This window comes from Clavelina lepadiformis, chromosome 9 (assembly GCF_947623445.1).
Source record: "Clavelina lepadiformis chromosome 9, kaClaLepa1.1, whole genome shotgun sequence".
Classification (NCBI taxonomy): Eukaryota; Metazoa; Chordata; class Ascidiacea; order Aplousobranchia; family Clavelinidae; genus Clavelina; species Clavelina lepadiformis.
In genome coordinates, this window is record NC_135248.1 from 11,201,791 (window position 1) to 11,224,388 (window position 22,598).

The window sequence follows — 22,598 nt, forward strand, 5'->3', positions numbered from 1 at the left end:
TGTTTCTAACACTATAATTTTGAGCTAAATTTACCACAGTCCTGTCTGAGATTTTTTTGTTTAAAGAACATTTCCACATATGAAAACCACGCTAGAGTTCGACATTTTATTCGGTTTTTAAAGAAAACTATGATTGGTATTTTAAGCGATTGTTTGTTTATTTACATTTACATGGAGTGACATAACAGCCTACAACCGCCATGTTTTTTTACTTTCTTTTTAACGATTGTGTTCTTGATTTTAGACGTCAATTTTGACGTGCTAAACAATGGTATGGATTTTTTTGAAAGCTAACCTGTCACACTGCGTATGTAGCAACAAAATATAAATTGGAAAATCTGTCTTGGTTTCGTTTGTTTACGAAGAAACACAAACATTTTGAAATTTGACTTCATTTGTGGCATGTTGATATAGTGTAAAATAAAATTGGCATATTTAGCAATTTTTGCTATAGCTGATGTTTCTTTATTTCAAAATACTTCGACTGCCATTATTGCCATATTATTATGATGGTAACACGCGCAATTGCCCATACTCCGAATAACACTTTCGTGTCACGTAACTTTGAACCCATGGCACGCGATCCTTCGACTTTCGTCTCTCAGGCTAAGTCCATACGAATTGATAGGAACCATCGTTAACCTTAAAGCACAAAAGACGTCTCTGTAATGCCTTTTAGAAGATTTCCGGATAGTAACGCTAAAACAATTGACACTTTACTCTCGGTCAAAATGCCACTTTATGTGGCTCTTGACGGGGTATGTCGACTTGTTCCTTATCTCATTCGATATCAGTAACTTTTCGCCCCGTTAAAAATGCAAAAAATGAATAGAGAAGGCCTAAAGAAAATTAAAAAACTACATTTAGTCCATCACCACCAAACTTGGCTTGTAATACAGTCTTTTGCATTATTCTTAAAAGGACATTTTCATCAGTTATCATCTTTTTGGTTTCCCTTTCAAGTATCAAGAAGTCAATGCCACTTGTTCAATTTCACTTGAAAATACGCACATTTGTCATTTAGGGTGTTTCTCCTGGTTTTGATAATAACGGACCTTATCAAAATTTTGTAACCATTCGGTAATGTGTAATTTTTAAACGCCACTTGCAACCGTTGAAATGGGGTACCTATGGTTGTCTCATCATTATTAACTGCAACGATTAGAATTCGAAATTTAAATTATTATTGCCCTCTACTGCCCTTTAACGGTCAAGGTTTGTTCAAGCAAAGACTTAAAAAAGTTCATCAAAACTGGTTAGTTTTAAATACTATGTCTTAAATAAATCACGACTGAACGGCCAGGACCTGCGATTAAGCTGGTGCAGGATTTTCAACACAAAAATTTCTGCGGCACCCTAACCTTTCTTATAAATGCATTTCTAGTAAAAAATCTTTCCGGTTTTATTTACTTTGCCCATGTGTGAATTCCGAAACACGCCTGGTGCCTGTAAGCCAGCTTAAAATCGAAGTAGATCACTTAATAGGGTTGCGGTCAAGTCGCAATAGGTCTTTGAGACAAATTTTTCATTCTTTTCCTCAATTAAATATGTCTGAGAAATGTTTTCGTTTCATTCCATTCATTTCGATTCAACTTTGGTTTCAAACTTGACCAAATAAACCTTTCTTGCTTGTAGCCTACGCGTTGGTGCTTCTTTTACTTTTTTTACTTTTACTATCTTTTTTACTACTCGTGCTCAACAAGAAGAACACAAAAATGATGCAATATTTCGCGACGTTACTTGAGCCAGATATACGCAATTTAACGCAAACTTTTCAGAATCGTAACGAAATTTGGCCTTGAAGAACCAGAAAAGTTGTTAGAGATTTCTCTAAGGCTTCTTCATAATGCTGGAGAAACAGTCAGGATAGTTCGCAGGGACGTAAAAGTTTAACTAATGTCCAAAGTTTACATACTGATTTCTGAAATATCAAATATGATATTTATTTGTTATAGTTTTATCGGACGCCAACCAGAAACGGAAAGACATGGGCTTGAAAACTACTTTTTTCGGCTCCAGTTTTTGTCTCACGCTCATCAAGACTATTGTAGTTTTCAAGGTTTCGGCCGGCTAACCCACCGCGTTGGGCTAAACTTTCATAATATCAACTAGTATTTTTCTTTCAAGCATTTGTAGGAATTGGTAATTCCCCGGGGCAATTCCCAAAAACAACCCACACAAAGCAAACACATACTTCCAAAAGCAAATTCAATCAAATATGACAGAAAATGCATCAACTGCCTGCCATGGTATGATACGCTTCTTGGCTTTCATATTGCCAGCATGACGACAGCATTGCTTGAAGGGCGTACTTAAAGAGAAAAGCGAAACATACATTTTAACCCGACGTCGCTTGTGTTCCCTACAATAAGCAAATGGTAAGAATAGAACATACTACAGTACTATTACTTCATCACGATACGTACGACTGACATATTTCCTATATGTCTGTTACCAATGCAAGTAGCTGATAAATTGTTTTAGGTTGCGGTGCAAGTGGTATAATAGTAAGTTCTTTTTTATTGGTTCAAGATTTTTGTCACCAGTTTTGTAAAGGAGTTACACTTATGGGTGGATATTGTTTGTTTTGGAATCTGACATTTAAACGTGGACACTGTGCCTTGTATATCCATGTATTGTGTGTTGTAATGTATCCATGTTTTAGGTGTAACTGATACCTAAAGCTTTTGAAAGATGAAGTGTTGAAGTAAACAGTTGCTAATAGGCTAGTAACCCAGATATATATATATATATGCTAATAGTGAGTTTTTAAAAGAATGAATCGCATTGGCAGTTTATTCTTATGCAAACCAAGCAAGTTATTGAAGAGATGTTCATTTGCAAGGTAATTTAAGGTTTAATAACATCAGAAAAGTTATGAATAGAAAATAATCTATGTGTATTGCCTATATGTTGAAAGTACTGTTGCATTATGTTTGAATATGGACAAATAGAACGAAAGCTTAATCAGTAATTCTGTAGTCGTAATTCAAGCAGTTCTGTGTCTATTTTTTACCAGGAATAACACTTCAGCCTTTTCTACACACCAAGAAAATGAAAAAGAAGCCGGCACTTTGATATTTCGCATCCTTGCTAATGGAGACTCAACAGTAACTGTTAAAAAGATACAAGATGTCAGTCAATTAAACAAAACTCTGTATAATTTGTTAACTGCAAACAACTTGTTTACAGTTTCATAATCATAAACTATGCTTTTTATTGCTAAATTACCTGTTTTGGCTTATTTACAGACAGTCATATTGATTTATGTTTAGTGAAGTAAATATAATATCTTTTGTTATGAATTATCTTTTATAACAAAGGTGTTTCGCCTATTTTTTGTTGATTTGGTAATTGTTTCAAATTTTAATTGATATTTTTATTACTACACTATTTCAATAGGGAATTAAAAATTCTGGCATTCTATGGAAAGACCCAAGATTAGTAAATTTTCGTGACAGAATAACAACATTGTTGAACAAAAATGAAAAAGAATATGATGCTACCGACATCAATTTGAACGATTTTCTGCAGTAGGTTTCACCATTTTTTTGTTTCATAGTTTTAGGGTTAATGAGATTATCACTTGATACATATCTATGACAATGTTATATGTTTCATTGTTTGGGCGTATATTCACTTCTTAATATATTATGCACAAGTCGAGAATAAAATGTTTACTATCGGTATTTAAATTTGTCTGAAGTGCCTCTGTGAAGGTTTTATAATTTTTAACCTTTCAGCATTCTTGATGATGACGATAACAAGACTTTGGAGTTGATGTGCAAAGTTTTTTCGAAATCTTGTGCCATTCCGAACTTTCAAAATTTTATTAAGGTGATTGAGAAGCTATATCTTAAAGCAGCTAATAACATGGATGGAAAGGTGAGTTTACTATGTTATTGTTTATATATTGTCAGTTTATCTCATTTAAGGCAGATTTTCAACCTAAAATGAAAGCACTTACAGACAGGACCCATTCTTGCCCAAATGCATGTTTTATTGCTTTGGTAGGCTACGCATTTAATCTTAGCTGTTGAAAAATGTATTTTTATGGTAGGTGGCTGACTACATCCCACAGTTAGCAAAAGCCGATCCTAACCTTTGGGGAGTATCTGTTTGCACGATAGACGGTCAACGGTAGTTAAATATCTGTTAATACCTAGCTTCCATTGATTGGTATAATCCTTTAACATGAATCATGTGTTTATTTTTTGCACAGTAGGTTGAGTTAATTCTAAGTTAAGCATAGTTTTCCATTGTTAGATATTCCTTTGGTGACACGGACCAGCCGTTTTGCCTTCAATCATGTGTGAAGCCAATTGCATATGCTGTTGCTGTTTCAGACTACCATGCATCCACAATTCATCAGTATATGGGTGAAGAACCAAGTGGCCTTTATTTTAATGCTCTTCATTTAAACACTGAAGGTATAATTTGTAATTTCAGTTAAATTTTAATACAATCCTAGTAACATTTACAATATTATTGTTATTGACAATTACTATACTGGTATTTAATTATTAACAGTAACAACTTGAAACATGAGCACAGTATATTATTGTTGTATTTCTCACCATGCAGCTTAATTGCATAATGTTTTATGTTTAACTTTATGTAAGCCTTTTTGCTTCCTTTGTGGATGTCTAGTAAATGCATCTCGAAAGTAATTACAGCTGCAGTGTCTTGTTAGATAAACCTCACAATCCTCTCATCAATGCTGGATCCATCGTTATCTGTTCTTTGATAAAACCAGAATTGCCACTTGCTGATCGATTTCACTATGTAAGTTTGATAGCAATGTTTCATGTGTGGCCAATTTAAAATAGAAGGAGCTTTGTGAACAAAATTGGTAAATATAGGCCTATGCATGCAGATGTTATAAACAGCTTATTTATCTGCTAAGCTTAAATAGAAGAGCGTTTGAGAAATCATAGTTCCGTATTACATTACGAAATGTTTTTGTGGCAATGGATTGTCATAATAAATCTGTGCAAGTGAATTAGTTGACGTGTTTTGTCAAATAATATCAGTAAACTCCAACCTCCTTGCATTACTTCTAAATGCTAACTGAAGTAAAAACTGTTTAGTTCTGACTCAAGATCCTTACCTATTCAGGTTTTGGACAATATAACTGAATTATGTGGAAGAGAGCAAGTTGGTTTTGACAATACAGTCTTTCTTTCGGAGAAAGAAACATCCTACCGTAATTTTGCTATTGCTTACTACCTAATGGAGAAAGATGTTAGTGCATAATTCATATTTTTGTTTTGTTTGTAATTTATTGTAATCTGTTGTGTATCCATTACCTCTATGTTGAAATATTAGTCACTATATTGAAAAATCAATTCTACAAAAGCATGTCAGTTAGGGTTTAAATTTCAGTTTCCATTGCTATTGTTCTCATCTCTCTTCTTAATCTCTTATTACTAGCTTCTCTTCTTTTTGTTCTTCACTGGGTTAAACTAAAGACGTAGTAGACTCTTGGTATCCAGTGTTTTGTCAAGCTAAACCAGATACCCAAAAATAATATAAGCCAGAGTATCTATCTCTAAAGTATTGGTTCAACTTAAATAAAACTAAATATTTAAATTTGTTGTGTTTTTATTCTATCGTACTTTCAGTGTTTCCCCCCAAATACTCAACTTGAGCCCACACTTGATTTTTACCTTCAACTTTGTGCAATCACGGCAACATGTGAGAGCGCTTCCGTCGCAGCTGCTACATTTGCTAACGGAGGCGTCAGTCCACTTTTTGAGCATCAGAAAAGGTTGCTGGGCCCAGTAGCTGTTCGCAACACCCTCTCTCTCATGCATTCCTGTGGCATGTACGACTATTCTGGAAAATTTGCTTTTCACGTAAGATGTTCTTGCTGTTCTATAATTTTTTTGTGGACTTTATGCATTTGAAAATCTGTAACAAAAATGGAGATTACAAAGTTTTTAAAGTTTTCCTTGTGTTACAAATTTCAGCATTAAATACTAAAACAGTAAAATTTTAGGTTGGACTTCCTGCCAAGTCTGGTGTTGCAGGAGGGCTCTTTGTGGTTGTTCCAAATGTCATGGGAATAATGTGCAGGAGTCCCTTACTGGATGAGAAAGGTAATATATACGATCCTATTGTGAAACTTGCATTTTTAACTTTGCTACACTTGAAGTGGCTTGAAACACTTGAAACAGTATTTGTGTTTATTTGTTGTAAACGTTAATACTTGAAGTTTCAAAACATAAAAATGTTTCTGTGAGAAAATGCATATTGGCAAGCTTGGAAGCTGGTGTTTGCGCAATGTATATCCACTGCTGAGTTTTGAATATGGTTTTGCTTCGTCTAAGGATGATTTACTGGTAGATCCAATACGATACCACGCAACAATTATAACTCTACCTAATTGTTATAAAAGTCATATTACAGTGAGACCTGGTTAATCCGAAGCCCGATTTCATCCTATGCATTTTACTCCTTTAATCCGGAAACTCCGCTGTCCGACTCCGAGACAAAAGTTTGGAATAAAATGTGCTAAATAAATAGCTTTAAAATCGAATAAACGGGATTGTTAAGAGTGAAGCGAAAATGATTCAAGATTGTCCTAGATACAGTAGTTAGTTGACGAAAACAATAGCCGATACTTATCTACGCATAATAACGTTGCAATTTCACTCTTTAAACTCCGACGCATACTTTGAATTGGAGTAAGGTGCATACTGCTTTTTGAACACGGTGCTGCATTTGCAAGATTGATTGATTTTTCGCTTTTCGATAACCCGGATACCCCGCTAAACCGACATTTTATGACGAAACAAAGTGGTCCGGATTAACGAGATCTGACTATATTGGATTAACTTTGTTTTATTGAATATTAAATTAAAATCTCCATTCCAAGTTGTATGATTTCAAGCAGGAAACTCTGTGCGTGGGATACAGTTTTGTGAGGAACTAGTGAAGCATTTTAACTTCCATATATATGATGATTTGCATCATTCCATCAAGAAAAGCAACCCAAGAAATCTACAACGTGAACTTACTGTGAGTATATTGAGGAGTAATAATTCAATGAACAGGCTTGAACACATAGGAATATTTTTGCAGATAAACAAACTTTTGTTGCTACTAAAACTCTGCAAAATTTTTCTTGAAAACGTAGAAAGCAAGCTTATGCTTACATTTGTAAATTAATCTCTTAATTTAGTTAGTGGTTGAATGCACCTCGTAACTAATTATTTTTTGCAGGATCTTGAACTATCATTACGGAAAGTTGGCAGAAGATTGTTCAACTATGCTTCTGATGAAGATGACCTTGATTAATTACATTATAAGAATCAAGTTACTGTCATGCAAGGGATGTTTTACTGCAAAAATACCACGTTGCAGTTTATTATAAACGATTTTCTTGTAAACAGAGGCCGTTGTTAACAGTGTCGGGTATTCATGTAACATGTTTTACTGAAAATTTTTAAGATAATCGCAAAACTGTTATTGCTAAGAAAGCTGGTTGCGCTTGGCAGATCGCTCAAGTATTGCACATTATCCTATGCACTGATAGGTCATATGAGTTAATCTTATCTGATTAATACTGTTGTAAACTGTTTTGCTATTAATTTTCGTTTTCTCTTGAACCACTTTGACACAATGATTGGTTTTACTTTCACTATTTTACCTTACTGTAGGTAAATTAATTTTGAGGTGTGAACTTTTCTTCATCTTACCCGCGAATACTTCTTTTTAGTGAAACCGTAAATTTTGCACAAAAGTTAAATTTTACTTTCTTTACCTCTTCTTGATGTGCTCTTGCTACATTTCAGTGATTAGATTGACCTGAGTTCAGAAATAAATCTTTGCAGCGTTATTATTATTCACACTTACAATACTTAATGGGTTAGAGGTAAATCGGTTTTCAATTGCATACTCAGTGTGTTTGCTATTTTTCAATCTTGCTATCATGAATCAATCTCAGATTATTTAGTCAAATAGCCTTAGAGAATGTCGCATGACAATTTCTACACCATGAAGCGAAATTTTAGATCACGCCTCCGTATAACTTCGCCATTAAAAGTAGAAATTTGCCCGTATACTTTTCCTAAATGTAATTGTAAAGTAATGTTTGATAGAATAGTTGCTATTATGAGTACATTTGCTATGAGAGAGCTTCTTATATTAACCTTTTTGTTTGTTGCTTGCCGAATTGACTGCTTTTTGCGTTACAGTTTATGCGTACTGAACTTTGAATTGTCTTTATTTTTCTCCATAACATTAATTTTACTTATTGGCTGAAAAAGGTCAGCGAAAGCGTTTATTGAACCAATTCATGGATGTAATATTCCTGTTAATGTTTCTTATATATAAAAACAAAGCGCTTGTTAATACGACGAAGATTGGTATCACAAACAAAAAGTCAATTTCTATTGTGTCTTCATAAATAAACTGCTTATTAATGCTATTAAAATAAGAGTTGATGAGTTTTTTGTTGTGATTAACCAGCATATAGCATATCGGTCGGTGATTCTGTATGAAATATACAATTGGTTCCACAGTGTGGCGCAAATAGGAAACTCTGATGAGAATGCAAGTTTCTTGCGGAATTCAACATGCAGTTAATCATAGCATTACATCGTTTGCTTCGTCATTGCATCAATAAAAAGACACTCACTGGTTACGAGTGCAACTAAATGGGCTTTGTTTGGACGTGCACTACGTCATCAATTTAAAACTGTTTCTGATTGGAGAGTACATCATAGAGAGTTTCTGAGAAATCCTGGCGTTTTGGCGATCATACTGTACCACACGAAGCCTGCATAATTAAAGCTGGTTGAAAAGGAACAGGAAGATGAAATCCGGTATTGAGTCATAACATTTTCTCACACGCTTATGCCTGTGGTTGTAAAACTGGATAAATTCTGGCAGTGCGAATCATGCTCATGGGATTAACACGACGAACTTCTAACAACAAATTATCCCAATACGGTTTTTTATTAATTTTGATTCCATGCATAAGCGCCAAAAAAGCAAAAGAACTAATAATTATGAAAAACGAAGCGCTTTTAAAACAGAACCGGCCTACCACGTACAGGACAAATATGCATTCTCGTGTAAATCGCACACAGAGACAAATAGTACAGGAGGGTTTTGCTTGCACAAGTTCGGCGCTGTCTGACCCTAAACTCTACCTCACGGACTTAATTAGTAAAACAAGCCGTATACGAGAGAACAGTATTCACCGGTTTTGTACAGTAGGTTACTGTACTTGTTAAGCACAATCAAGCAAATTTGGTGGAAACTCACGACGAACCTGAGATCACCAAACCACGCATCGTGTTCGAACCTCATCCGAAAACTTTCCTTTTATTTGAACTGGTAAACTTCACACAAATATGCGCGTGTTTTCATGAGCCTATTGTGTGGAGCGCTTAAAAGTACACACGGTCTTAATTTGGTTGAATAAATAATAGCGTAATAAATAACAATCCTTCAAATTTGGAAAATCAAACAATTTTGTCAATTGTTTGACCCGTCTGACGGGTATTCGTTTGCGGGGATATTTTAGTTGTGAAACAACAGCTTTTATGGACCTACATGCAACGCAAGAAGTATCCATAATATCTTATACCGCCTAATCTTTGCCTTATGTCACAGCATAACAAAGTACTAAAAATTGCACACGGCGACGCTAAAATGCGCTCAAACCTATTTCCAGCAGGTATTTATCGATTCGTGCGCAAAGTAAAAACGTAGTGCCGTGTGCAAAATCAGCTGGTGTTAAAGTGAACTATCCAAATTTATTTAAATTTAAAAATTCAATTTCTTTAGAAGCTTAAAACATTATGTTAAACAAAAATTAAAAGTAACTTATACTAATTGTAAGTAATTTTTATTATCTAACAACAATTTAAATTTTAACCATATAATTAATATAACTAACATTATTGTTCGTTGTTCTTTAACTACTATGTGCGAAAGAAAAACACTGACTAATCATAGCATGGATATAAATACAGAGAGGCTTGTCACTTTCATTTACACTTCGCGGAAATTTCAAAATTTGTGAGCAGTCACTGTTTGAAGCGTGAGAAGAAATCTACTTTGGAAAATTTAAAATGGATCCTTGCAACTGTGCTGGTATGTTGTTGTTTTGTTTTGTTATAAACGGTAAAATTATGGTATCGTTCTGTAGGACTTCGTGTCAACTGGGGATGGTTTTTGAACATACACGTTGTATTTTTAGAAACCGGTGTCTGTAAATGCGAAAACTGCACTGACTGCAGCAAGTGCAACTGCAACCCAAAAACTTGCAAGTGCACAAAATCGTGCTGCCCGAAGTAGCTTGGTGACCACTTAAATTGTTCAGGTGAGATTTTGATGTAGGTCAGTTTGTAGTGGGCATACTTTTACATAGAACTAACTTCTGACGCTGATGTTGACTGTTTGTGTAGTCCGGTTCAATTTCTAAGATCTGCAACTAACGCCGTTTTTATGATTATATTTTGCAGGATGTTGTAAATAGGAGCTTGGACCACAGCCAACGCCCCAGAGTTCGTTTAACAATATTAATTGCTCTTTTTGATCATGTAGTAGTATTAAAAAAACTACATTGCAATTGCTTTTTTTTACTTTTTTCATTGCGTGTGTTTGTTTTTGTGTCTTTTTCATGGGTCGTGTTTTCGTGCTAATATTTACGATAAACAGAAACAACAATAATACGAGTCTGTTGCGTAGAAGTCGAGAAAACCTGATTGATATCCCGCAAAGCTAGCGGTCTGTTGGAATGCTAATATTTATGCAAACTCAAAAGTGATTTTATTGGAACTTGCAAATATAACTGTCTAACCTATTATAGAAGCAAAACCAAAAAAAAAACACAATGAAAAACAAATGCAACAAGAAAATTTTGAACACGTAAAACAAAATTTCAATTTGGCAGTTTGCAAACAAAACAATTGATATTAAAGAGGCACCAAATGCGTACAAACACCTAGTAGCAAAATTCATATTTTAGCCTCCTAAAGGACGGTACCGTCCATAATTCTTCTTAAATCCTCTGAAACTTGGGCGGATAGTTGTTTCATGGCAGTGTTCAATCCATCGTCGTTATCTTCCTGAATCTGTTTCAAATCACCCTGTGCTTTCTTCAGATCTTCCAAGCTGCATGATGAAACATTTTGTTATACAGTAAACAAATTGTATTTGCATAGTTATGCAAGGTTCTATAGACTGTTTCAACAGCTATAAAAATATTACTTGGAGTAGCTTCAGCTGAAAACTGAACACACACGCAAATTTTTTTAAGATAAATGTTGAAAACTTACTTGGACATTGATTCTTGCAGCATTTCATTCATGTTTTGTTGTAAATCGCTGATGTACTTTGTAGTATTTTGCTCCATCGTGTTAAGCTTTTCCATCAATGCCTCGTGTCGTTTTGATATTGTGCTGAATTTCTTTTGAAATTTTCCAATATCGGTAGTCCTGTAAGAACAAGCAATACTACATCACCATGCAAAAGTAGAACTTAGTCAATAAACCTCCAAAATACGCCGGCAGTTGGCTTATACTACATCTGCCACTATTGGAATCATTTTACCGTTTTGCACTGAATTGACGCCAAAGTTTTTCCACTTCTTCCATGTTATGCTTCATTAGTTTGCAAACCCGCTTGGCCGGCCGTTGCTTGAATACTCTGTTTCGCCAGTATAAGCGCCCAGCCATGTGCAGCACCTTTTTGACGCTGGATCTGATACCATAAAAAAATTGTATCAATAAGGTAGCATTTGTTGTATCAAAAGTCTTAGTAGCATTCTGACTAATAACTATCGGTTATTTCATTCCATATATGCTGCTATTCTTTTATCAAGAAAAGAACTGTACTTCATCTGGGCTTCACAATCGTCAATATCTTCATCGCTCCAATCTTCATCCTAAAACAGAGGGGTAATTAGGTTTCACCTAAAATGAGGTAATGCAATACCGGTATACTGGTAAAATAGGAGCCATGTAAAAATAGAAAACTACCTGCACAAAAATACGCTTTGGGTGCTTTAACCATAATCAAATACAAGACATGTTTATAAATGTCAAGTGGTGGTACCTACCATATTAGAGGACGTTGTGAGCATTGAAGCTGGCATGCTGGGTTTACTTCTCTTCTTTTCCCTGGTGAAGAGTTAGAACATGATTTATAAATCATTAAATTATTATTAACAAAGTAGCTTAGTTTTAGTTGTATAATTGAACCCAATTTGATTTGGTAAGAAATAAAAAAGACTAACACTTTGGCTTTTGTGAAGTTAAGCTTTTTAGGCAAATGTTTAGACATGGCTGTTTTTTCATTGGCGGATTCATCGGAAGAAGTGAAATTTTCTTCAGCATTGTAACACAGTTTAGTCAAGAAGTATAACCGATTTCCATAAAGTAAACAAACTGACTCATCCTAAACGTTTAAACTATCAATCTGCAACTAATTAAAACCAGTCTGCCATAATCTAAACTATGTTACTATTACTGTACTGTATATTGCTATACTATAACTTAAAGTATAAGTCTTATTGCAGTTAACTAAGTTCATCGAAATTTATTTTTAAGGATATCTTTCTCTTGCTTGGTCTAAACTTTCGTTTGGGATTTGTAACAAATCCTGATTTAAGAAGTGGTTCCACAGGAGTAGTGTTATTCTTCCTCCTTATCTCACTTGCATCCGCTTCATCCAACTCCTCTTGGAGGAAGGATGGTACCTGGGGGTTACACACCAGTTAAAAAACTGGTTCCTTATTTAAATGTACGTTCACCATGCACCAGTAACTAACCTCTGGTTGTTGGTTTAAAATGGTCTCTAATATTTGAATTTTTGACGTCGGTTGTTTTTCCACTGGATCTGACGTTGGCAGCAAGTTGCTACCAGTAGTATCAGGATGGTTATTTACCTGTTTGAAAATAGATCGTTGTACATGTGTCTTGACATTAATATGAAAATAACGTCAAGGATCATGCAAACAAAGTGACAGTTCTCCTACTGATTCTAACGTTGTCTTCGTTAAATTGTTGAAGGGGGTTTCTTCAACACAGGCTGCAAACGGTGACTAAAAAAGATCGTAAAGATTTTATGTAAAAACTAACTTCTATAAATCGACAGTGACGGAAAACTAAAGGAAAAATTTGGGTAGCACTTACAACAGGCAGATCAGTGCAAATTGGTGGTGTGGTGATCACAGATATATGGCTGCACTGTGATGTTGGCAATTCCACCGTGAGTTTTTTCTACAATAAGGCAAACAACAGTTACGGAATCTTTTAATCAATGTGTTTAAGTATATTGGCATCAGCAGTGTCAAAGGTGTGTGATTAAATATGAGGTATTCTGGTGTCAACAATCCAATATAGTGAATAAGTGAACATTAAACCATGATAAGAACCTCAGTGATGGTGCTGGTAGTACTTTGCAAGTTTTTCTTCTGTTGCTGACGCCTTTCTTCCTCTTCAATGATCTCCGCAAAAGATTGATTCAAAGGATTCTGTAGTTTTATAACAGCAGAATACAACATTACGTAAGTACATCTGGGCTACAATGCACATAGAACTTGGCACGCATGTCAAGGTCACAAATGAACTTAATATTCTGTCAGTTTTCTTACTGGTCTGGGTGAGAATGAGATCGCATCCCTTTGTACTTCTGGGCTTTCCTACGAAATGGAAATTTACAGGTAAGTTGCCAGTGTTAAAGTTGTAAGAATAACCACGTGTGTAGTCTACACTAACTAGTATATTTGGAGTAACTATTTTGAGATTGGGTGGGGTACGTATACTTTGAATGTTTGCCTTGTCTGTCTTGGGAAATAAAACGATCAACTAATGAAAAACAACCAACACAGGCGTTAGTTGTTTTCATTGTCTATTTTTTTGTACCAGGTCTAGGAGTTCTATGAATCAAACTAGGTTGAATGTTGAGAAATTAATAAAAAAGCTTTGTCAATGTTTATAACTAAAGTTTGAGCCGACTGTTCTTGCATCAGTTTCAGCATCATCCTCAACGTTTGCAAATGGGGCAGGAAAAAACTAGTTGAGCTAATGAGCCATACATTAACTTCAACTACTGCTTTCAAAGTACCAAAAGCAGGACAAAATAAGCATACACCAGACAAGCATTGTATGTTATGACGTGTGGAAGAAACACAATACCTGGCACACACTTCCATTAATGCTATCTTCAATGGCTTGCTTCTTTTTCTTGAAAGAAACTGGAGTCAGAGTTTTTCCAATCGGCTGCTTTTGTTTCACTGTGTACTTCTTAATCGATTTTGTAAATAAATCTTTCCCACTGCGTTCTTTCTCCATATTCTTCTTGTGTGCTTTCACCCAACTTAGTTCAGAGCTTGTTGAAGCAGCTTGCAAAGAAGCATTGAATTTATAAATTAGAAGAAATTATTGGTATTTTGATACATTTCAGTTAGAAGCTTCCGCTTACATGTGAGTGAATGCATAGAATTGATGGAAGGTGATCTCTAGTTACACTTACCTGATGAAACTCCACTGGTGTCAAAAAGTTTATCTATTTTGCTGTTCCTTCTTCTTCTATTCTGTTTAACTCCGTGATCTTTAAACAAGAAAACAACAGAAAGACTCAATAAAAAATACACCACAGTATGATACTACATTCGTCTCTTTAAAATTTTTAAATAATTTCGCAGTGTGTGGTTAATTACAGTAGGTTGACTGACCTTCTTCTGGGCTGTCTTCATCAATATAACCTGGCTCGAAAGACACTCTTCCTTTCTTGCTTGCTCCTGTCGTTATCACCTACAGGACATGAAGATATAAGAAAAGCTTCAAAAAAGGTTGAAAGTTTCCATCCTTGTCCTACTTGCAGCTGACCGTCAATGTAGTAACAAAGAAGCAAAGTATGCAATGCTCAAGAGCTCATGGCTACATTTAAAAAAGTTGCCGAAAACCTGCATAGTTTTACCTTCAATGGTGACTCGCTTAAATTGAATACGTTGTTATCACGACAACCAGATGCATTTAGCTTGATCGATTCGTCTGATCCAGATGTGAAACGGAAAAGATTTTGCTGTACAAAAAAGTGGTAAGGTCATCACTGTAATGTCTTATCATGGGAAATGAAGCCAAATTGCATTACATGAATGTGTAACTTACTTGCTTTTGGAATTCAAGTTCTCGGCGAACAGTTTCAGGTTGCTCATCTAAAAAATGGAATTATTTTGAGAATATGGCAAAAATGAGGTCGATTGAAATGGTGTATACAGACAGTGAACATACAAAAAAATACTGACAATAAAGGATGTGGCAATACCTTCATTAGGAAATGTATCAGGTGTTTCTATTGGTGATGATCTTGCTTGTGATTTCTTCATGTTTCTACTCGGGGCAGATTTACGCGCTGTGTTTCTCTTTCGTTTCTGTTCAGGCTCTTTGCTTTGCCCTTTGGTGCCTGGAACAATTGTCACTGAGTGATAAATTCAATTCTACTAACTTAAACTTAGGTATCAGTTCAGTTATGAATTCAGAACTTAAGACAAATAAAACCTAACGCAAGACTGTCCCTGCAACAATTGCACTTTTGCTTGCTAAAGTGTTAAACCGTTGTAAAAATATTTTTATACTGACATATAAAAAGTATATACTGTAGTTGAATCCAACATAATCAATCCATGAATCTTTATACCTTTGGTTTTGTCCAGTTGATTGTCAGCAGATTTTTGTTTTACTCCATTCAGTGTTTTAAGCACTGGTTGTTCTACTGCTTCACTTGTACTATCTGTGGCACTGGAAAATGGATTTTTCTTTCTTGACGGTTGTTTTCTGACCTGAATACACCAAGCAACGTAATTAATCAATATCAAAGCATGAATAATTACGAGAGTACATTTTATCTACCTCTTCAGGTTCAGGGGTCAGCAAAGTATTCTCCAAATCCTGTAAAATGTTATCAGCAGTTTAAAAGAACTTAAGTATCTAACAATTATCCAACTCAACTTTGTAGTAGTATTCCTTTTTGAATATATCAGTTATGTATGGTACATACTGATACAATACCACAATATAACTTCAAGTCGATGGCTTAATCACCTGAAATTGGGCATTAACTTTTTCTGCAATCTGCTTTTTCGATCTAACGAATTCACTCTCATTGCTTGAAGATGTTACAGCACCAATAGTAGTGTGGTCGTCTGTGGAGGAAACTATTTCAAACAATGAAATTAGAGCATTGAAATATAAAATTTACAGTGTCTGACTTACATGTTTTGGAAATCAAATTCATTATGTTAGTATTGTTAGCTCTGGTTTGAGTTTTCTGCTTCGATCGTGTCTGAATGCATCTGGTGTCTGAAAAGGAAACTTATGTTAGCTTAGACACTTCTGCATTTATTCCTTGGTTGTGGGATTTATGGTAAAATCGCTAACAAAATCTTCTTAGCACAAACCATTAAGCGACTTGCTATTAATAACTTTGCGACTTCGAGTTACACAACTAGCTTTAAGTATCTCATCAGATGATGATGAGATTACTTTGGATGATTTTTCATTCTTCTTCAAGGAGTCTAAAGACAATATAGTTAAGTTATCAACGAGATATACACATTACGCATTGAGTTCAGCAATGATCAGCTCATCATTTATTTTACTAAACTTCCTTCTTGAATCTACCAATTCGTACAGAGCATCTTAAGCTTTTAGAAGCAGATCATTACCTTTGTCAGATGTTTCGTTCACAACATTCTTTTTATTTCTTTTCTTCTTGTTTTTCTCATTAGCGTTGTTATCTTGAGTATCTTCATTTGTTTTCTTTGGCTGTAAGCTATCTTGCATGCTGGATGCTGTGGTAGCCTTTTCTTTTTGGGTTTCGGTCGCTGGAAATGTTGTTTTATTCCCAGCTTTGGCGTAACTTTTAATTGGAATAGTGGAATTGTTTTCATCAATATCAGTGTCTGTTGTGAAGTGTTGGAACTCTTGCGTCTCTTTGATGATCTGGGATGCTTTGGATGATTTTTGTTCAGATTCTCTTGCGCATTCAGTCGATATTTTTCTCTTATCCTTGCATCCCTTTTTATTGTTTGGACCAGACTTGATTGTGCTATTTTCATTAGAAATTTTTTCTTCACCTGATGAAGGTTTTGGATCACTTTGTGCAGGTTGATGAGCTTTACTGATTTTTACACTATCTCCACTTTCATGGGAAGATTTTCTCACATGCCTCTCCTGTCTGACTGGGCTCTTGCTCGGCAATAAAGTGGCCAAAATGGAAGTGTGTGATCTTGGCAGTTGGTGACTAACCTCAGGCAATGATTGTTCTTCTTTACGGTCAGATTCACCAGCATTTCTATTCCTTCCCAAAACAGAATTTCCATATCCCTTTGATGACTTCACTGATTGGCTCAATACTGGTTTTTGAGGTTTCGATTGAGACATGTTCGATTTAGTTTTGTTTGGGACTTCGACAAGTAATTTAGTTGCTTCCTTTTCATTGTGATTGGACTCGTTTGATGAAAAAAATGCCTTACATTCAGGTTCGTTTCCTTGAGAATTTGGGTATGAACTTTCAACAGAGGATTCTGTTGAGGACGCAAGACCAGAAAGTTCCACTACACGCACTGAACTAATGTTTGCATATGGTTGATGAATATTGCTGGAGGTATGGTTAGCTAAGTTGTCCACAGAACTTGGTGATTTTACTCTGCAGACCATTAAACCTTGTAAATATATGAACTGCAACCTAATTCACTCAGAAAAGACTGGATACATTGACAGGTACTTGTGATATGGAAACTTACAACTGTGATGGCCGTTTGTAAAGTTGAGAAAGGTGCATGTTGATAGAGCTGTTTAAAGTGTTGGTTCCTTCATACTGAGTTTCTGGAATAATATCCAAATCAGAATGACATCCCGCTGAAAAACAAGCAAACAAAACTATAGTCCAAAGGCAGGCTATGTTCAACTTTAAGTTTTCAGTGTAAACGTAATGGTTTCTTAGCCTGTAATAACTTATAAAAGGAGGGGTAACTACTCACAGGCATGCCTTCCAGACCTTGGGCGAGAAGATCGTGGTATTGAGACGAATGAAATGTTTTGTAACGACGAAACCTTGGGCTATAGTTTTAAAGTTTAAAGAAACTAAATAGAATTCACTTTGTATGAAAGACGATTCAAATAAATAATTCCAAAGTCCACTAACTTGAGAAGATGACTCCAAATTGTGAAGATGTAGATTTTGAGACTGACGTCCTCTTCTACTGGGAGTGCCTTATAAGGGAAGTTCATAAGTGGAGGAATCATAAACTGATTCATAACACCAACAGAAATGCAAATCAATTTCAGTCTGTATAGTTTTATTTACATGTTTTCCACCACTAAATAAGCAAAGCAACATGGTTATTCGTTAGACAATAAAAGCCATATTGACAAGTTTCGTCTGTGCATAACACAAGCTTAGCATGAGATTGATATAGACAACAATGAAATCGTTCATTCAAAAAAGGTTTTTGTTTATTCGCAATAGAAAACATTTGAAAATTACGGTGGGATTTGGAAGTCTGTTTACAAAAACTTCGTTACTTCCACATTAAAAGTGTTTTGTTAATTATGTGAATGAAATTTGTTATAACACAAACTGGATTCATTAGCCAGCATATTTTAGGCCGTTTCGAAAGATAACTGAAAGTAATAACTAACTGAATTTATTAGCCATACATTCAGTGAGAGAGCACCATTTTATCGTATTGAAATACTCACAACAACTACAGTATTAAACTTATTAAATGTTGCTGATATGACTATAATATTATTGATATGCAGTCATTACAAAATAAATTCGTTTTTAAACATTTAAAAGCAACACAAACAATGCAGCAGCTTATTTTGCATGTTTATGCAGTGGCTTACCATAAGCATGTATGAATGAAGTTTTGCTCTCTTTATGACCTGCTGGTTGGCTGTTCAACTGCAAAACAATATGTGAAAGAAAAGATATCTATAAAAAATACTTTGCAAATAATAGCAATAAAATGCAATGAAGTAATGGACTGAAAGTACAGTTAACTTTGCAGTGTTCATTTCTCAAACAGCCATTTAAAGTTAGCATTACAAGAATTTACCACCACATCCTGTGAGTGAATTCCCTTTGTGGGCAACTTGTTGTTGTTATTAGTTACAAATGCCCTGCTCTTTGGACGACTTTGTCTATTTACTGAAGGTTGGGAAGACTGCAAAGAAAAGAACTGAATTAGACAACATCAAAGGCATTTTTACCTTTAACGGCATATTTTTCCTAAACCTCCATCTCCTATAACAAACGCAATTATTTTTTGAGACAAGACACAGCCTATAGCATTACAGTTTTGCAAAAACAACACCAAGGATTTCCATTCTGTAAAAGGATGAGTGCATAACAACAGCAGTGTCATAAAAAAATTGCCTTAAAACACTTCAAGTTACAAAAATTGAAACATTGGGAAATTGAGAAAGCAGTGTGACGAAAAAAGTCAAACAACATATCAATATAATTTATTGTATATACTATATATTGTTATGTAAGTTTTATCAAAACAAATGCACACCGTTGGTTCTCTTTGTTTTCCAAGTAGATGCTGGAATTTTGCATCCAGAATGTCTTTTGAAACAGGAAAATCTTCTTTATGAATCGAAACAATAATTTGATTAGTTTCAGAAGCAAAACGGAAGTCATCAAATATGCTCTTGAGGGGTTTTCTTGCTTGTATTGTAAGCAAGATAAAGGGACCATGTTCTGAACAAAAAAGCGAGAAGTTTAACACAAGTAGGTACCTTAAAATAGCCGTGTGAGTGTTAACATTGTAAACTAAATGCAAGTAGTTGGCAATATCAAATACAACATTCCTCATGTTGTAGGTACCTTGTATGTAATATGAATTGACTGTTTCAGCTTGAAAAGATGCAGAATGAATGCACTGAAACAGATTAAACAACAAAATGATATTAAATTTTGACAACAGACCAATATATATTAGGTACGAGTGATTTTTTTGTGTACAATTTTTTTGCATTTGTTGCAGATGCGTAAAGGATGATATATAAACCTGTCAGTTACATGGAAGAAAGTTGTGTACAGTTTATCCCCTAAATGCCCCAAAGACTCAACTAGAGTGAAGAGCACAAGAAAAAAAATGTATATGATTATGATACCTATTTAATTCATTTAGTGATGAATTAACCAAAACTTAAGTAGAAAAAATTTACCTCTTCATCATTGCCCACGAATGTTATCATTACATGTTTACTCCGGTTACATAAATCGACCCAGGATGTGCCTCTTCCTTTGTACTTGGTGCTTTCGATCTCAACGTCAAAAACTTGCAGGGACAAAACCCTAACGAAAAAATGGGTTTGACGTCACAGTATTGTGAAATATTAATGTATATCATCAAGTTGCCTACATTTCCTTGGAAACATAATAATCTTTTAAACACATATGAAAGTTAATAGACTGTTGAATCACTTGCATGATATGTTCTACCCAGCACCCACCATGAGCAATGAAACAGCTTGTTGCATATGTTCAAGTATATACGAGCAGTCTGAAACCAAAATAAAATACATGTTTCTGGAAAAAATTTCTATTGTTCAATTTCATAACAGTCAAGATGGTATTGTATATAACATTAATTATTACTATGCTGTTTTCACACCTCTTCAAAATCATTGTATTGGATTTTAAGAAATGCTTCAGCCTGTTGAATGTTGTTGTTGTTCCATTCAAGATAATGATCTTCTCTATACTTGCTACTGAAAATTCTGATAATCATCTCAACGAGTGCGAACTGCACCTTGTAACACCCAACTTGGTGTATCTTGCCCATCATCTTCGCGCTGACAAAAGAGAGTTTTTATAAGAATTCTGTTTCTTTTCAGGGCAAGAAAAATTATGTAAGTTGGTACAATATTAGATCACGACTTATCAAGAGCCTTCTATAGGGATAACTATCAACACAGTGTGTATGCCTATTACCTACCACATATCCTGAATTTCTATCGACTTAGCCACAGCATATCGTATTTGATATATACCATCTGTTGACATGTCTTCCATAATCAGGTTCAACATTTCCATGATCTAACATTGAAACATGCGCTCGTTTACTGAAATGTGACAATTTTATAAGTTATAAGGAGATAAAAAAGATACTTGCTTACCCGTTCGCTTATCTTCAAGTCCAAAAGGCGGTCAAAAGCTAGAGCAATAAAATACCCTAGTTTTGAAATGAACCAGCTGCACTTGTCACGCAAAAGCGGTACCAGCATCTGCAAAATTGGATAAGTCTGTGTGACACAAATGTGTGTTCAGGAAAAAAAATTAAGGAAATAAAACTCTAAACAACATCTCATTTTGGATGTTTTAAAATTGACTAACGGGCACTGTTTCCATAAAGATTCTGAAGGCATCTTCATAACCTTCACATTGTGTTTCAGTTACCATCTCCTGTACATACACCATTATTTTGTCTGCAAAGCAAGAAACTTGTTGAGTGAAACACAGATTTCATAAGTTATATACGATATAGACTGTATCCTACGTTAAGTTTTAGCACATTTCGAAATTCTAAGCTACTGTTATGGCATCACTTTTCTGTTACATCAAACAAAATATTTTCAAAATAAACACAAAATCAAACCAACAGTTATAAAAATGAATACAAAAAGAAATGTTTATTTTTACCTAGGATTTCCAGTAGGCCTCCAGAGATTAGTCTGTGTATTCCTTTCTGACTATTTTGCTGACATAAATATCTTATAACACGTAACACGGAACATAAGGTATGAACCTCTTCTTTTTTTATAGCCTGTAAACATTGGGGGTTAGTGTAACTTTGTGCTTTTGAAATGGTGGTTCCACCTTACTGTACCCACGAGAATTCCAAAGTTCAATTTAAATGTTTTTAAATGTGACCTGGAATGTGATTCTTCTAAGGTTAGGTTCAAATTTTGCTGTGCATTCTTGTTGCACAGATGCATTTGGTGAGATCAAAAAATCTTCAATTCCTGTGGTGTCATTAAGCTGAGATTCCAGCTAAACAGAAATGATACAACTGATTGATAATAATATCATCTGCATTAACTACATCATTGTTTCTTCTATGATAATTTGGCAAACGCAATCAGCACTTTGCAAATCCATTTGCCTGCTGATCAAACAATCAAAAAATAGCTCAGTTCGAGCAATATTATGTCCACATATTTGCTTACTTGTTTTTCTTTTGGAATCATGCTTCAAACAGCAAAGTATAAAAATTGATCCTGAGTCTATCACCAAAGTTTTGAAGTGTATGTCTAATACCAGCAATTGGTTCAAAGGACAAGAACTTTAAAAAATTCTGGAGGAAAAACAACTTTTTGAAGTTCCGAAAAATAAAAAAAAAGATATTTTTACACTATATCTCAATCATTGCCTAATACTTGTAACAGCATTGAATGAGCTTGCTAGGAACAGGCGAAAAAAGATTGCTTTATGAAACACAAGTTTCCTTCTGTAACTGGTTGGACTTAGCACTGTAATAGCTAAAAATCTGTTGATATTTGCAGAAAAATTATTCTCAACATGCTGGATCTTTAATTGAAATGGTTCAACTT

The 22,598-nt window shown here is 34.8% G+C and overlaps 2 protein-coding genes and 2 long non-coding RNA genes across 7 annotated transcripts in view; 3 read left to right on the plus strand and 1 right to left on the minus strand.

Annotated features, from left to right (window-relative positions):
* LOC143471106 (uncharacterized) overlaps window positions 1–8,454 on the plus strand; it is a 49,698-nt gene extending 41,244 nt beyond the window's left edge. Inside the window, exon 2 of the long non-coding RNA XR_013119478.1 lies at window positions 7,369–8,454. This is a non-coding gene — a long non-coding RNA (uncharacterized LOC143471106). The remainder of the gene's footprint in view (window positions 1–7,368) is intronic.
* Window positions 1,953–8,454, plus strand: LOC143471103 (glutaminase kidney isoform, mitochondrial-like). 3 transcript variants are annotated; one of them, XM_076969456.1, is made up of 13 exons: window positions 1,953–2,378; window positions 2,777–2,845; window positions 3,020–3,134; window positions 3,403–3,533; window positions 3,744–3,885; window positions 4,061–4,140; window positions 4,267–4,430; window positions 4,694–4,785; window positions 5,119–5,244; window positions 5,625–5,858; window positions 6,002–6,101; window positions 6,896–7,023; window positions 7,228–8,454. In XM_076969456.1, exons 2-13 carry the CDS (start codon window positions 2,778–2,780, stop codon window positions 7,300–7,302), a joined length of 1,455 nt encoding a protein of 484 aa, XP_076825571.1. In that variant the 5' UTR covers window positions 1,953–2,378; window position 2,777; the 3' UTR covers window positions 7,303–8,454. The 3 variants fall into 3 exon arrangements, with proteins under 3 accessions (XP_076825571.1, XP_076825570.1, XP_076825572.1); XM_076969455.1 differs by lacking the exon at window positions 1,953–2,378 and having other exon boundaries at window positions 2,407–2,845; XM_076969457.1 differs by lacking the exon at window positions 1,953–2,378 and having other exon boundaries at window positions 2,409–2,845; window positions 6,899–7,023.
* A 1,499-nt stretch (window positions 8,455–9,953) lies between these two features.
* On the plus strand, window positions 9,954–10,689 carry LOC143470588 (uncharacterized). Its single transcript, XR_013119380.1, has 3 exons — window positions 9,954–10,110; window positions 10,217–10,339; window positions 10,482–10,689. It is a non-coding gene; the product is annotated as an uncharacterized LOC143470588 (long non-coding RNA).
* Window positions 10,690–10,772: 83 nt separating this feature from the next.
* LOC143470587 (uncharacterized) lies at window positions 10,773–22,372 on the minus strand. 2 transcript variants are annotated; one of them, XM_076968811.1, is made up of 40 exons: window positions 22,215–22,372; window positions 21,919–22,038; window positions 21,688–21,811; window positions 21,382–21,473; window positions 21,165–21,272; window positions 20,984–21,084; window positions 20,660–20,840; window positions 20,499–20,548; window positions 20,211–20,340; window positions 19,867–19,921; window positions 19,553–19,740; window positions 19,091–19,198; window positions 18,879–18,936; window positions 18,172–18,239; window positions 18,008–18,086; window positions 17,771–17,885; window positions 16,691–17,673; window positions 16,424–16,540; window positions 16,239–16,325; window positions 16,068–16,168; window positions 15,876–15,914; window positions 15,664–15,805; window positions 15,292–15,429; window positions 15,135–15,181; window positions 14,944–15,048; window positions 14,699–14,777; window positions 14,497–14,574; window positions 14,160–14,365; window positions 13,616–13,663; window positions 13,397–13,495; window positions 13,155–13,241; window positions 12,998–13,063; window positions 12,791–12,907; window positions 12,574–12,718; window positions 12,257–12,356; window positions 12,080–12,140; window positions 11,856–11,905; window positions 11,572–11,721; window positions 11,298–11,456; window positions 10,773–11,133 (listed from the first exon to the last, which is right to left on the minus strand). In XM_076968811.1, exons 1-40 carry the CDS (start codon window positions 22,233–22,235, stop codon window positions 10,992–10,994), a joined length of 4,944 nt encoding a protein of 1,647 aa, XP_076824926.1. In that variant the 5' UTR covers window positions 22,236–22,372; the 3' UTR covers window positions 10,773–10,991. The 2 variants fall into 2 exon arrangements, with proteins under 2 accessions (XP_076824926.1, XP_076824925.1); XM_076968810.1 differs by having other exon boundaries at window positions 16,068–16,180.
* Window positions 22,373–22,598: the final 226 nt, after the last annotated feature.

Bases quoted from the DNA above. Each gene is read 5' to 3' on its own strand.
- LOC143471103 (XM_076969456.1), top strand. From the start codon at position 2,778: ATGAATCGCATTGGCAGTTTATTCTTATGCAAACCAAGCAAGTTATTG. The intron at 4,141-4,266 runs GTAGTTAAATAT...TTCCATTGTTAG, and splicing joins TGCACGATAGACGGTCAACG to ATATTCCTTTGGTGACACGG. The intron at 5,245-5,624 runs GTTAGTGCATAA...TCGTACTTTCAG, and splicing joins ACTACCTAATGGAGAAAGAT to TGTTTCCCCCCAAATACTCA.
- LOC143470587 (XM_076968810.1), bottom strand. From the start codon at position 22,235: ATGATTCCAAAAGAAAAACAA. The intron at 22,039-22,214 runs GTAAGCAAATAT...ATTTCTGTTTAG, and splicing joins TGATTCCAAAAGAAAAACAA to CTGGAATCTCAGCTTAATGA. The intron at 14,778-14,943 runs GTAAAACTATGC...CATGTCCTGTAG, and splicing joins TAAGCGAGTCACCATTGAAG to GTGATAACGACAGGAGCAAG.